At 38.2% G+C, this 15,637-nt stretch overlaps 1 protein-coding gene and 1 long non-coding RNA gene across 5 annotated transcripts; one reads left to right on the plus strand and one right to left on the minus strand.

Moving 5' to 3' along the window:
- Window positions 1-5,202: 5,202 nt before the first annotated feature.
- Window positions 5,203-9,854, minus strand: LOC126823303 (synaptosomal-associated protein 29). Of its 3 annotated transcripts, none has more exons than XM_050552062.2 (3): window positions 9,562-9,854; window positions 7,645-8,035; window positions 5,203-7,203 (listed from the first exon to the last, which is right to left on the minus strand). In XM_050552062.2, the coding sequence occupies exons 1-3, from the start codon at window positions 9,778-9,780 to the stop codon at window positions 7,040-7,042; spliced, it is 774 nt and encodes a 257-aa protein (XP_050408019.1). In that variant the 5' UTR covers window positions 9,781-9,854; the 3' UTR covers window positions 5,203-7,039. The 3 variants fall into 3 exon arrangements, with proteins under 3 accessions (XP_050408019.1, XP_055957857.1, XP_055957858.1); XM_056101882.1 differs by lacking the exon at window positions 9,562-9,854 and adding an exon at window positions 9,302-9,510; XM_056101883.1 differs by lacking the exon at window positions 9,562-9,854 and adding an exon at window positions 9,065-9,263.
- Window positions 9,414-11,583, plus strand: LOC126823309 (uncharacterized). 2 transcript variants are annotated; one of them, XR_007681114.2, is made up of 3 exons: window positions 9,414-9,492; window positions 11,011-11,152; window positions 11,322-11,583. It is a non-coding gene; the product is annotated as an uncharacterized LOC126823309 (long non-coding RNA). The 2 variants fall into 2 exon arrangements; XR_007681115.2 differs by having other exon boundaries at window positions 9,417-9,517.
- The last annotated feature ends 4,054 nt before the right edge of the window (window positions 11,584-15,637 follow it).

Here is a 15,637-nt window from a genome sequence, read left to right on the forward strand (position 1 = left end):
CCACCACCTTCGCATTACACACTTCTACATATTTTGCATAGGCGGCCATTTTGTTGGGCAGTTTTATTTCGATTTTCCTGAAATTCGAATTCAACCTTCATTATGGTGGAATGGTGATGTATTTAAACGGTTTTTAAAATCGGAAAAAAATTGTGACCTCTAGAGAATCCGCAAGCTAAAAATTGGATTTTTCGAACAATCAGGGGCCATAATCCAGGAAGTTAAGTTCGGGTATCCGCGATTATCAAAAGGAACCAAGATCTCAGTGTGTAACGGTGATATATTCACACGTTTTTTTTAAATTGGATAAAAATTGTGACCTCTACAGGGACCACAGGCTAAAAACGTGATTTTTTGTTCAATCAAGGGCCATTATATATATATAATTCAGGAAGTTACGATCCGATATGCGCGAATATCGACAGGAGCCAATATCTTTGGGTTATAAACATGTATTTCAAGTTTTGTCGAAATCGGATCAAAATTGTGACCTCTATAAGAGGGTTCACAACTTTGATATACCAGATGTTTACACTATTTGCGTTCGATGTATTCGAACGTTTTTTTAAATCGGATAATAATTGTGACCTCCAGAGGGACCACAAGCTAAAAACGCGATTTTTCGTACAATCAGGGGCCATAAATCAGGAAGTTACGATTCGATATGTATGAAAATCGAAAGGAACCAAGATATTTGGGTTTTAAACATGCGTTTCAAGTTTCATTAAAAATCAGATGAAAATTGTGACCTCTAGAGGGTCAACAATACACAATATTTTGACACTATTTGCGAACGAGGGACGGCCATTTTGTCCGTCACTTTCGGTCCGATTTTCACGAAATTCGAATTCAACCTTACTTAGGGTGTAACGGTGATATATTCAAACGTTTTTTTTAAATCAGACAAAAATTGTGGTCTCTATAGGGTCCACAAGCTAAAAACGCGATTTTTCGTACAATCATGATCCATAATTCAGGAAGTTATGGTCAAATATGCGCGAATATCGACAGGAACCGAGATCTGTGGGTTATAAAGATACATTTCAAGTTTAAACCAAATCGGATAAAAATTGTGACCTCTACAGTGTTCACAAGCTAAAAACGTGATTTTTCGTACAATCAGGGGCCATAATCCATGAAATAAAATAAAACCAAGTACGAACAATCCAAACCATTAGACAAAATTCGAAATACTAAAAAAACAGTATAGGCAAAATAGTGTAATACGGCAAAATAGTGTTATCAGCATATGGACTGTTCACCGTGTACAAAATACACGACAAACAGTGGTAACAGGAGTCCGGAAGAGTAAGCTTACCCTGCCTGGCGCCACACCCGCCATAGCTGTACCCAAACTATTAGACGAAATCTCGGTAAAATAGCGTGATTGGCCAATGGACTATCGGTATGCAAAATGCACGCGATGAACTTTGTTAACGATGTAGTAGAGAGACATTATCAGGGAGATAGTATACGCGTCAATTAAATATATCTAAAATAATAGCCGAGAGAGACATGGTATATTTACCAATCAAGTCAATATGACGGCCATAAAACTTTTTAACGGTTTTATAATAAGTTTAGTTCGCAAGTATCCCTGTAGACAGTTGAAGCTTAGATGACAAATGCCTCGATCTACTAAACAAGAGCATCGCTAACGCTGCAATATACGTCCACATTCTAGCTTTGATTGATATGGTACTTTTTAAAATCAATTTAAGAGAATGAAATATGAAATGGCTGTAATATGATCAGAGGCAAAGAAGGCTAGGCGTCGGGTTTGTTTTGCCAAATTCACAGACAAAATACTAACAATAAAGTGGGTGTGACACTGCCCCAGGAGGTCGGGGCAAGCATCAAAATAAATAGTTGCTGTCTTTATGGTATAAGGAATAAATATGCAAAGTTCCAAGATGATCCATTCAGAATTGCAGCCTGTAGACGATAAAATACAAAAACTGGGCGTGGCTCTGCCCGTGGGGGTTGGATATGGAAACAATATAAATAGGTACCATCCTGTTATTGAAATGACAACATCAATAGTTGCCGTCCTTAGGGTATAAGGAATAGGTATACCAAGTTCCAAGATAATCCATTCAGAATTGTGGCCTTTGGGCGTTAAAGGCAAAAATTGGGCGTGGCTTTGCCCCTGGGGGTCACGGCATTCACCAAAATCAATAGGCGATGCCCTTAGGCTATAAGGAATACATATGCCAAGTACCAAGTTGATCCATTCAGAATTCCGGCCTGTAAACGATAAACATAAAAATTGGGCGTGGCTCTGCCCCTGTGGTCGTGACTTGCAGTTGTCGTCCTTAGGCTATAAGGAATACATATCCCAAGTTCAAAGACAATCCATTAAGAATCATGGCCTGTAGGCAACTCACAGAGACACAAAGAAAAAATGGATGTGGCTCTGCCCCTGGGGGTAGGGCAATCACCAAAAAACAACCGAGGGCATCCTTAGGGAAAAGGAATAGGTATGCAAAGTTTCAAAAGGAAATGTTAAGAATTGCGGCCTGTAGGCGACACAAAAGGCACACAAATTTTGGGCGTGGCTCTGTCCCAGGGGGTCGGACATGCACCAAAATAATAGAGGTCAGCCTTAGGGTATATGGAATAAGTATAAAAAAGTTTTCAAGATGATCGATTAAGCATTTCAGGCTGTAAGTGACATACAGACACACAAAAAGAAAATGGGCGTGGCTCTGTCCCTGGGGGCTGGGCATTCGCCACAAACAATAGGGATGTTCCTTGGGATAGAAGGAGTAAGTATGCAAAGTTTCAAGGTGATACGCTAAGAAATGCAGTCTGTAGATGACAAACAATGAATACAAGAAATGGGCGTGGCTCTGCCACTGGGGGTCGGGCATGCACCAAAAACAATAGGGATCATCCTTAGGGTATAAGGAATTCATATGAAATTTTTTCAAGACGATCAATTAAGAATTGTGGTCTGTAGGAAACGCACTGACACACAAAAAGAAAATGGGCGTGGCTCTGTCCCTGGGGGGTGGGCATGCACCCCAAACGAAAGGGATGTTCCTTGGGGTACAAAGAATAAGTATGCAAAGTATCGAGATGATGCATTAAGAAATGCGGCCTGTAGACGACAAACAAACAAATACAAGAAATGGGCGTGGCTCTTCCCCTGGGGATCGAGCATGCACGAAAAACAATAGGGATCATCCTTAGAGTATAAGGAATAAGTATGTCCAGATTCAAGATGAAAAACTTAAGAATTGTGGCTTATAGGCGACACACAGACACACAAAAAGAAAATGGGCGTGGCTCTGCCCCTTGGGGTTGGGCATGCATCCCAAACGACAGGGATGTTCCTTAGGGTACAAAGAATAAGTATGCAAAGTTTCAATATGATACGTTAAGAAATGCGGCCTGTAGATGACAAACAAAGAAATACAAAAAATGGGCATGGCTCTGCCCCTGGGGGTCGAGCATGCATCAAAAACAATAGGGACCATCCTTAGGGTATAAGGAATAAGTATGTAAAGTTTGAAGATGATCACTTAAGAATTGTGGCCTGTAGGCGACACACAGACACACACCCACACACACACAGGGGCGACGGCAATATACGTCCACATTCATAATATACTATTCAAAAAAAGTAGGGGATATTTGATTTTGGGGGCATAATACTAAAATATGCAAATGACTACGAAAAGTCACTATAGAACCTAACAGAAGAAACATTTCCAGTTACATGTGACGCCCAAACGCACCAATAGCTACCACATGGAATGCAGGTGATGCTTGGGATCATCATGGGGGTCCAACCCAAGATTTGCACAACTCTGACTTTGAATGTTACAGTCATTGTGGCATTGAATTCCAGGGTGGAAACATCAGTTTAATTGTTTTAGTGACCAGAAAACAAATTTTGATATGCGTCGGCTTACCCAAAATGAAAGGTTACGTGCCCTTGGCATGCTACAGATCGGCACAACACAGGCGATTGTGGCGCGGACGATGAATGTTTCTCAGTCTGTCATAAGCAGGCTATGGTCCAGATACCGTGATACACAATCTGTACAGGACAGACCACGCTCAGGGCGACCAAGGGCGACAACTCAAGCCCAGGATCGATTTATCCGTACCTTGGCCTTAAGAAATCGTGTCATCACAGCAAATCAGATCAGCGCTCGTCTTCAAACAGACACTGTTGTGAGAGTGAGTGGCCAGACGTTTCGGAATCGACTGCATAGGGGTCACCTTCGCGCCCGATGTCCTCGCGTGATCCCTTGTTTGAGAGATCATCACATTCAGGCAAGACGTCGTTGGTGCAGGGATCGTCAACACTGGGATAATCGACGCTGGAGCAATGTGATGTTTTCAGATGAGTCAAGGTTCACTGTTGATTTTTTGGACAGACGTAGGAGCGCTTCCAAGACGTTAACGTCATCAGACATGATCGATTTGGGGGTGGTTCTGTTATGGTGTGGGGAGGCATCACTGTTGCTGGAAGAATGGCTTTACATGTTGTTGCAGGGCGTGTTACGGGCCAGTACTACCGGGACAACATCTTGTGCCGTTCGCACGACGTCATGGCCGCCGTTTCATCTTCCAGGATGACAACGCAAGATGTCACAGGGCCAGGATCGTTACAGGTTACCTCCAACAACAGAACATCACCACATTACCTTGGCCAGCACTGAGTCCCGACCTCTCCCCCATCGAGCATGTCTGGGACATGCTTGGACAGAGGTTACGTCAACGTCAACAACGTCCTGCCAATGTCCAAGAACTTGCTGCTGCGTTGCAACAGGAATGGGACAATCTGGACCAAAATGACCTTAGATGTCTCATTAGGAGTATGCCACGTTGGATCAATGCTTGTTTGGCAAACAGAGGAGGATTTACCCGTTACTGACTTGGTTGTGATGCTGTGGTAACTTTGCTGTTTGACCCCGGGTATCATTTTACCCTTATAATGGTCAGTCTGTGCCTTACTTAGTCTAACGATCATTTGGAATAAATCAGTGAATGTGAACTTCATTTCATTTTGTCATTTGTTTCTTCGTCAGTTTCATTAGGTGACTTTAATAACACTTAAAAATCAAATATCCCCTACTTTTTTTGAATAGTATATAAAAATGTGGGCGTATAAAAATGGTTTGCAAAAGATTGACAATGACAATACACAACCAAATTCAACTTTGGTATACAATAAAACTCATCATCTTTACTTGATATGATTTTATTAGTACAGTCAATAGCCTGGTGAAAAATAATACAAGAAAAATTATTGCTTAAGTATGTGTAATACATTATCGAGAGAAACAAACTGAGTCATTTTAAACATTTATGTGAAATTGAAAATTTTCAGTAGTGCATATTTAAAGCAGACCGAAATTTTAATCTGGCTGGGAAAATGTGATATTATAATAACTTCTAGATCTAATAAATTTATAACTGTAGTCTACCTGGCCAATAAATGAATATATAATGTTTTATATACAAATGATAATATACATAAGAGAAATAAATAAACAACAAATATTACACAATTACTTAAAGCAGCTAAATAACACAATTGAGAGGAATGTTTTGATTAGCAATGAAAATGTATCAGCTGAAATGTGGAATTTGGCATGATTGTAGACTGGACATTTACCAATACAAGAAAATCAACAACCAACTAAAGGCCATCATAACAATTTTACTTTTCAGTCAAATCAGTTGTGCTTTTTCAATGGATCTCAGTATATCATGAAAAATTATTACACATTCTAGCATACATTTAATTTTGTGTTTAACAGCATAGTACTTTATCTTAGATTTACATCACATTATGTCTCGTATATATTTTGGAATATTAATAATGAACAAAATATAAACACTGTCTGTGACAACCTCAACAAATGTAAAAAAAAAAATTGCTTACAACATTAATAAACCAGCGGCTGCCAGGCAGGATACGCCCACATTTTCGAGAGATGGATAGAGAACAAGCTAACAAGAAAGTGATCTTTCCTACAATCAAGGGCCATAATTCAGGAAATTACAATTCGATATGCGCATATCGCATATATCGAAAGGAACTAAACGAACGGCAGCCATTTTGTCTGTCAATTTTGGGCCGATTTTCACGAAATTCGAACTCAGTCGTCCTCAGGGTGTAACGGTGATATAATAATACAGTTTTTTAAATCGGGTAAAAATTATGACTTCTATAGGGTCCACAAGCTAAAAACGTGATTTTTCGTACAATCAGGGGTCATAATTAAGGAAGTTACGGTCTGATATGCACGAATATCGAAAGGAACTGAGATCTTTGGGTTATAAACTTACATTTCAAGTTTCAACAAAATCGGATAAAAATTGTGACCTCTATAGGGTCCACAAGCTAAAAACGTGATTTTTCGTACAAACAGGGGCCATAATCCATGAAGTTTCGATCCGATACATGCCAATATCGAAAGCAGCCGAGATCTTTTGGGGATAAACCTATATTTCAAGTTTCGTCGAAATCGAATAAGAATTGTGACCTGTAGAGAGTCCACAAACAATTGTGGACGGATGGACGGACGGACGGACAGGGGCGACGGCATAATACGTCCACATGAAAATGTAGGCGTATAAAAATGTCCCGCTGATCAAAAGATATACAATTATGCTGTATACAAGTATTGAACGAAATCCCTGATTTTGTCCATCTCAAATGTGTGAATAGTACAAAACAAATGATATGGTTGAGATGAGAATATTTGTCAGTTTCATTGTCCATCTGTTTCTCCTAATAAATGGTTAGTGTCTTAATCTTTCCTAGATTTTCAATAGAAACTGCTTTGCCACCTTGTGAAACAACTTATCTTTCGGGGATCATCACTTTTTATAGAAAGATGATTGATGATGTAAACAGTTCTTATTTAGTCTTAATTTTCACCAACAAATATATTACAAAAACCTAGAGTCACTGATGAATAAATACATTGTATCTGTGTACAGTTTTGTCTAAGAAGTGAAGAGTACATGCAATCTTTATATCACTAATACTGTTCGTAAATTATCTTTGAGCTCATTTGAGAATACCCCTCATTTGTTTATTCTGACCCTCAAGGCGATGATTAGCTACATCAACTTTACGATTAATTCGATCTAATTGTTCATTTTGTGTGTCAATTTCATCTCCAAGCCCGGTAGCCAGCCCTTTTAATCTGGCCATTCCTGCAGACATCAGAACTAAAAAATACAAAAAGTTACATGTAAGATAGATTAATATGGTTTTCTTATAAAAAGTTATCTTAATTTTAATTTTTGGGAGTGTAAAAAAATGGATATTATCAGTAACATTATATTGTATATAAAGAAATTCTATGGATATAAAGTTGAATACAGAATCCCTGAACGACAGACATACAAACATAAAAATGGTTTATTATGGCAAATCTTGTTTCAGTTCCAACTGAAAAAGAAGGAAATAAGAATCTACAGAGCAGAAAATAGGATATTCTTTACACAAGGATTTATTACAATGTTCGCTAAATACATACTTGTCAATCCTGTTGTTAAATTAACTATACTCATAAATGCACACAAAGGCATTTCAAAATCCTAAAAGCTTTTTGATACTGCTACTTCATGGATTATTTGAATACAGGGCTTTCTAATACATGAACTTACCAAGATTTTCATCTATATCTTTTTCTCTTGCACTGTTAGTCACTGGTTGAAACATTTTTTGTTGTCCTGGGTGTTTACCACTAGAACCAGCCAGAAATCGTGAGTCTAAATTTTCATCACTATCATCATAAAAGCCACTAACGTCACCACTTTTTAATTTAGGCGAAGCGGCCACAGCTTGCTTTTCCTTATCAATGGTATTTTGTAGTTTTCTCGGTGAACTAACAGGTTCTCTTGGTGTTGTAGTATTACCGCCCTGCCACCATGTTTTTATACCACCAAACACACTTTTAATAGAGTTTAAATGACCTTGAGATGATTTTAGATTTTGATTAATATTCCCAGTCTTTGTTTCAACACTGTCTAAAATTTCTCCTTGACGCACCAATTCCTAAAAAAACAAAGAAATAAATAAATTGTGTACAGCAACCTTAGTTGTCAATTACATGGAAAAAAAAAGGAAAGCTTTTATGTTTAAATTTTTACATCCAACTCGTAAGCTTAAGCTTATTAATAAGTCAATCTGGTTAAAACACAGATCCTATTTCGTTTCGTTTTCATAGTTCAAAATTTTGTTTTACTTGTCTTTACTACACTTGGATCTGGAAGAATTGTTATTTAACTCGTGTTCTGAATGGTGTCAGGGATAAGCCAATGAAACGGTCTGTTACGGCAAGCTTTAGACGTGTTTTTCACGGAACTGTGGGTAATCCACTAGTAACATCAATGCTGATTGGTTAATCAAATGTCTGACATTATAGGGGCATACATGTTAGTCGGTCTTTTGACCCCTGACGTTACCTATCGCTATAACTTGTCAGATCTTCATGTAGTGTAGGCCATCGAAATTATAAAACGAAACGATATATAGATCTGTATTTTAATCAGATTGATTAATAATCTGACTCTTACACCAACCCTGTAGCCTCAATACACATCATATACATGTTCAAGGTTTTCATGAGGGCTACGGGGGGGTAGTCCTGGAACCAAAGGTCATGGATCATTGAAACTCGATAGAGTTGATCCTCTCACGACCGCAATGCTTCAAATCAAATTTGAAAAAGATAGCCATGCAAAGAGTGAAAATACACAGATACAGCAGTTATGTGCAAAAATGATAATGATAGCCATCAGCGACAGTACCTCATCGAAAAGGAAAACTTGGATGTTCACCAAAGAAAGGATGCCTTGAAGAAATTTGATCTCTAAATCTAATATTATCTTAAACAAGTTTTTCAACAGGATTCACATCATTCAGATTTGAATGCTTCACACCAAATTTGAAAAATAAATCCATTAAAACCTGTAACACACTATAAGAATTACAATGCTTTCAGAAAAGGATGGTCGAGGACTGCTGAATGAAAGCTCATACCATGGCATGCTTCAAACCAAATAAGAAAAGAAAAAGCTTCACCTTGTCATGATCACAATACTTCATACCAAATTTGAAGAAAAATAAATTAAAATCTGTAGCCTGTTTCATGTTATAAAGGGGAAATAACTTGGAAATGGAAGGTCACAGAACGCTGAAAAATGCCCATTATGATTATCAAATAAGGTATGGTAGATCCACCATCCATACATAGAGTTAAATCCATGCAAATTGGTCAAACATTGATCATTAACATTATTACATGTACATTATATTCACCAGTTTATTTCTGTTAAAGATGGAAAGAGTCAGACATCGACCTATTTCATTACAATCATCCCAGGTCCTACTCATGTTCATGTGACACATGTGACATTGACATACACATCTGATTTCAAGTCATTTGGGTGTGTGCCACACGAGCAGTTTTAAACTGAAGAAAATTTGTTCAGTGTTATTTGGTTGTCGAGGTAATCACATTTACTGAATGAAGATGTAAGGATCCGTGTACAACATATCAAATTAATTAATTCATTCACCTCGGCCGCTGCTATTCCAATACTCTCTGAGTCGTAAATACTGGCCATCGCTCTTCTCGTACTTTCAAGTTGACGATCTTCTGAAGCATACGCTTCTTCCCATTTTTGTCTTCGCAGGTCAGATTCTGTGAAACCATTTTCTTGATTGGTCGACGCCTTATTTCCAAAATTATAATGATCGTCCTCAAAAGGGTTCGAATTTTTCGGATATTTAGACATTTTGCCACAGGAGCAATGGCTACGGAGAAGACCTAATTGAGTAGACTAACCTTCGTCGATTTTTTTTATAGAAGAGCTCGGTGAAGGTCACTTACGTCAATAATTTCCGGGGAAATATGAAATCATTTCTGGAGAACGCTTGATCGGAGACGACTCGGCAAACCTCGGCAGATTCCGTGTAGGGTTCTGGAATCCAAGGAGTATTAGCACAGAGTAAAAATATTTTTTACTCTGTGGTATTAGCTGGAATCACACTGATCCGCAGTGAATATTTGCTTGGCCGCGACAATCACTGATAAGGATGACATTGATGCGGCTTAATGAGCTAGAAATATTAACTTTTTTCCTGCGACAAATTAAATTCTAAAACATTTTTTGTATATATTGGAAAAATAAATAAAGGCGTTTGACGTATTTGTAGGTAAAAATTATTTCCTATTTAGTGTAAATGGGTATTAAAATGACTAAAATGCAGCATTCTCTCCGAAGCAGTTATGTCTTATGTAAACAATGCACGCGTCATTCAGCCAATGATTCACACCGCGTGCTGTGACAGCACGTGTTAAGGCAGTCATCTATGACAGAGGTATTATACGAGACTAGTAATTCTCTGTGAAACAGATTGAGCTGGAATCTGCTGAGGTTTGTCGAGTGACGCATTTTTTTTACCTTGATGTAAGTGGCCCGTGCATTCGGAGTTCTTTGTTTGGAGTCGTCCACAACTAAGAATAAGACTCGTACACAAGTTAATCGCATGCAAGAAATATCTAGTACAAACCTAGGCCTACTCGTTGGCTGTTTTGTTATTTGATTTTAGATCGAATCACTGATGTTATTTGATTTCAGATCGAATCACCGATGTTTTTGTAATAAAGTTAATCGTATTGTTTGATTATTGTATGATCATTGTTTTGATGTTAGATCGGCATTATGATTTTATTTTTGTTTTGTTTTTTTGTTGTTCACCGATGTTTTTGCAATGAACTTCAAATGAAGTAATGAAGTATACTTATTACTAATATTGTTTGTTAATTGGCATTATGATTTTAGCATTTTTGATTGTTTGATTAGTATTAACAATGTTTTTGTAAATTCAAATTTTGTAATGAAGTATATTAATTGTATTGTTTGTTAATTGGCGTTATGATTTTAGCATTTTTGATTGTTTGATTATTATTAACGATGTTTTTGTAATAAAGTAATGATTGTTATTTGGCGTTATGATTTTAGCCACCGTTTGTCTGTAGTTTAAACACGCCGCCCCTTGAAGATTAGCTAAATTTAACCACAGGCGATTAGAAGAGGGTGAAAGTGAGATGAATATTGATGTCGTGGCCGTCGAATATACGAGACCTACCCCAATGTTGGAAGAGTAAGTTACTTATTTACAATAATTCACAATAATTTATGATGAAATTTACAATAATTTACGATGAAATTAACATAAATTTACGATGAAATTGACCATAAATTTACGATGGAACTTACCATAAATTTACGATGAAATTTACCGTAAATAATTGTCATTTATTTATTTTCAGTTACAAGAATTATTTTCAGGCGGGATAACCGGGTGGGGAAATACAGGCATATCATCTTTGCAACAGCTAGATAAACAACTTGATTTGTTGAAAGATACCAAGACCTGTATATGGATGCCACTTTCAAAGTCGTTAAAAAGTCATTTACACAACTTTTCTCATTCCATGTGTATTATATGAACCTATAAATAAGGGGGAAAAGTGTATCGGGGCTTTTAAAGGACGTGGGTCGTTTGGTAGCGGTGTAGGAATATATTTGTGCATGGGGTTTATTTGAATGAAATTTTTATAGCATTAGTTATATTAATTTGTTGTATTAATGAAATTGTTGTAGATTGTTGTATTAATGAAATTGTTGTATGATAATTTATTGATTTTGTTACATTTGTTTATGAAATTGCGATTTTCTGAAAACCAGGGAGAAAGGATGTTCCCGCAGAACTCACCCCCCCCCCCCCCAAATATACTAATTAAGAATACCTTACGTGTCCTGAAAGTAAACTATGTCGTGTGGACGACTCCACTAGCGGGTGTGGACGACTTAACCAGATTTTGCGTGTGGACGACTTTGCTTGTAGACGACTTGACTGGTATTCGTAGGTCGTATCACACTGATCAGCAGTGAATATTCGCCAGGCCTCTACAATCACTGATAAGGAAATGAAATGGGGTTTAACGTCCTATACTATTCTGCTCCGAACTGGGCTAATGAAGACTGGTATACGCCATATAGTGTATGTACTATGAGGGATATTTTGCCCGGACAGCGGCACTACGGCCTACTCTTATATCAAATTCCAACTGTCAAGGGATCTTTTACGTGCACGCCACGGCAACACGGGACCTCGGTTTTTCGTCCCATCCGAACGACTAGACAAGGGGGAACCACGCCGAAAAATCTGGATGAAATTTCTCGGCCAATGCAGAGATGGAGTTTCATCGTCGAAAGCTGCGGTTAACAAAACACAATGTTTAGCCGTTGAAGTGAGTGTACGGAATGAATAACAAATGTCCGCGCTACTATTTAAACCACCGAAGACACACAATAATTGGCATGAAATGAAACAATCTTTATCCCCCATTTCTGTGGCACCATAGATAATTTCTGAAAGTCACTGGAATACACCGCAAAACAGGTTGAATTAATTACCGGTTAAACCGCTAAACACCGGAATATATACTGATCTCCCTTTTCTATTGATTTTCATTTACCAAACATAAATGTTTCTTTTTTTCCTGAGCAAAACAATACATTACATGGCACTATAGACTATTCCTAAAAGTCCCCGAAATAGTCTGAAATCCGTCCCGAAAGAGCACCACCCCCCCCCCCCCTCCACCTGCACGCCTTTTTGTCCATTGTTATTTACCAAACGCCCTCTGCCATTTCCTTGAGCCAGATAATAATTGACATTGAATGAACGAGTGTTTATCCCTCTTTCAGGTGGCACTCTACATTAGTCCTTAAACACCTCGACTTGGTTTGAAATCCGACCCCGAAAAGCACTACCCACACCCGTGTTATTTTTTCAATTCTGTTTTACCAAACGTCCTCTCCTGTTTTATTTTCATGAGCCACTCCATCTTAGCATGGAATAAAAGAGAATGTATCCCTCTTTCATGCGGCACCATAGATTATTCCAGAAAGCCCTCGATTTAGTCTGAAATCCGTCCCCGAAAAGCTGCCCCCTCTTCCTTTGTGTCAATAATCTTACTAAACGTCCGCTGTTTCATGTTCTTGAGCATCCTCGGTATCCCCAGTGGTTTCAGTCCGTTCTACTTCACTAACCCCTGGGTTAATCTATGGGGGAGACACTTTTTCAAATTATCCGCCCTTGATGATCGTTAATTGCAAAATAAATGTTGGTAAAGGGAAGTAGCTCTCATCGGACAAGGTTAGGGGGTTGCCTAAATGAGAAAAGTCCAAATTATTCTAATTGCGTATTTATTAACAACAAATTATATAATATTACATTAATGAAGACCGGACGCTTATATCTAAGTATAAGGGTCAAGAGTTTTATTGAGAATCGTTCTTTCGTTCCCGGAGTTTTACGTCCACGTGATATCGTAGACACGTTATTGTGAATTTTGTTGTTGTTTTTAGTGTTTAACGTCCGCTTCCACCGAAGGTGATATCGCAGACAGGTCTTATTTTTCATTTTTATTACTTTAGCGCACGCGCAGGGATCTTTTCTGTGGGAGGAAACCGGGGTAAACCCACGGGGTTGAGAAGGCGCCCCTATCTCAAAGCCACATACGCTCACACCAGGGATCGAAACCACAGCCGCAAGCCAGAGGTGACCGGCCAGCTAGATGTCGAAGCGCGACACCCTAGACCACTATCATGTGGCACCATAGATTATTCTTGACTGTTTATCCCTCTTTCATGTTGCAACATAGATTATTCTTTAAAATCCTCGATATAGTCTGAAATACGTTCGAAAAGCTCCCACCCCACTCTTCCCTACACTCTTTCTTAGTGCTATTTCATTTTCTTGAGCCACGCAATACTTGGCATAGAATGAAAGAAAGAGTGGTTATCCATTTATCATGTGGCACCATAGATTATTCTTGAAAGTCCTTAGCATAATCTGAAATCCGCCCCAGGAAAGCAGTACCTCCCTACATCATTGTTTGTCAATTCTGTTGTACCAAACGTCCGCTGCTATTTTATTTTCTTGAGCCACCCAATACATGACATGAATTGAAAGAGTATTTATTCCACTTTCACATGGGATCATCCATTATTCCTGAAAGCCCTCGACTTCGTTTGAAATCAGTGACCGAAAAGCACTACCCCCACTTTTATACCAATTCTGTTTTACCAAACATCCACTGCTGTTTCATGTTCTTGAGCCACTCAATACTTGGCATTGAATGAAAGAGTGTTGATCACTCTTTCATGTTGCAACATAGATTGTTCCTGAAAGTCCTCTGCATAGCCCGAAATCCGTCCCCTTAAAGCACTTGCCCCAATTTCGTCTCCTTTTTTTTGTCAATTTTGTTTTATCACACGTCCGTTGCTATTGTATTTTCTTGAGCCACACAATACTTGGCATGGATTGAAAGAATGTTAATACCTTTCATGTGGCCCCTTTGATTATTCCTGAAAGCCCCATACTTGGCCAGAAATCAGTAACCGAAACGCACTATCCCCTTTTTAACTGAACTTGATGATTTAAATAAAACTATTGACTTTAACGCTCATGATTTTGATAAGTTAGAAAATTTTGTTCAGTCAGAAAATTTTAACTTGGTTAGTGAATCTTTTGTTTTAAAGCTAATTAAATCGCCTGCTCCTAAATCTTGTTCATTAGATCCTGTTCCGACTCCTGTTCTTAAGGACTGTCTAGACGAAGTTATTCCAGTTTTTACCAATATTATTAATTCTTGTATATCATCCTCTATTATTCCCAACGTTTTTAAACAAGCTTATGTTACCCCTTTAATTAAAAAGTCTACACTGGATCCTATTGTGTTTAAATATTACAGACCTGTCTCTAACTTAAGTTTTATTTCTAAAATGTTGGAGAAATGTATTGCTTCTCAAAAAAAGCCCATCTAGATGATAACTGTTTGTATGAACCATTTCAAAGTGCTTATAAGCAATTTCACAGTATCGAATCAGCTTTAACCCGGGTTTCAAATGATATTTTAATGGAAATTGATAATAGAAAATGTACATTTTTAATTTTATTAGATTTATCTGCTGCTTTCGACACGGCGGGCCCTTCCATTCTTCTACGTAGACTTCAATTTAAATTCGGTATTTGTGGCTCTGCATTAAATCTTTTTAGGACGCTATCTTGTGGGTAGAAAACAGTGTATTTTATTTAGAGGTAACCAGTGTATGTTAATAACAGACCTACACATGAACATAAACAGTTGATATAGGCGGCTTATCTGACGGTCCCATTTCACTCGCAAAGAGATACACTGTCAAAAGTGAAAACGGACGTTTTTGATTTTTCGTCTTAATAATGAGTAATTGCTCCACCAATCCTCAGACATTCAGCAATTCGTCGTGGCATGCTCCTAATCAACCGTTCAATCACGATTCGGGGCAATCTGACCCACTCCTCTTGCAGTGCCACGGCCAATTCTTGCAGTGTTGTCGGTTGACGTTGACGTCGACGTTGACGTCTCACAATCAAATTAAACGTAACACCCTAAAGCAAAGATACGCTAAACAGTAAATCTTATGTAAGAACCGATATGAAAGCAAATATGGATAGGATAAACCAGCAAGCGGCAGTTTTCATTAACCCTCCCTTGAAGTGTCAAATTTGACAATGAACCCCTCCCACGTGTAT

Source organism: Patella vulgata, chromosome 6 (assembly GCF_932274485.2).
Source record: "Patella vulgata chromosome 6, xgPatVulg1.2, whole genome shotgun sequence".
NCBI lineage: Eukaryota > Metazoa > Mollusca > Gastropoda > Patellidae > Patella > Patella vulgata.

Excerpts from the sequence above, each read along its gene's own strand:
- LOC126823303 (XM_050552062.2), bottom strand. The coding sequence starts at position 9,780 with ATGTCTAAATATCCGAAAAATTCGAACCCTTTTGAGGACGATCATTAT. Across the intron at positions 8,036-9,561 it reads TTGGAATAGCAGCGGCCGAG|GAATTGGTGCGTCAAGGAGA; the intron begins GTGAATGAATTA and ends TTGTTTTTTTAG. Across the intron at positions 7,204-7,644 it reads AGATATAGATGAAAATCTTG|TTCTGATGTCTGCAGGAATG; the intron begins GTAAGTTCATGT and ends TGTATTTTTTAG.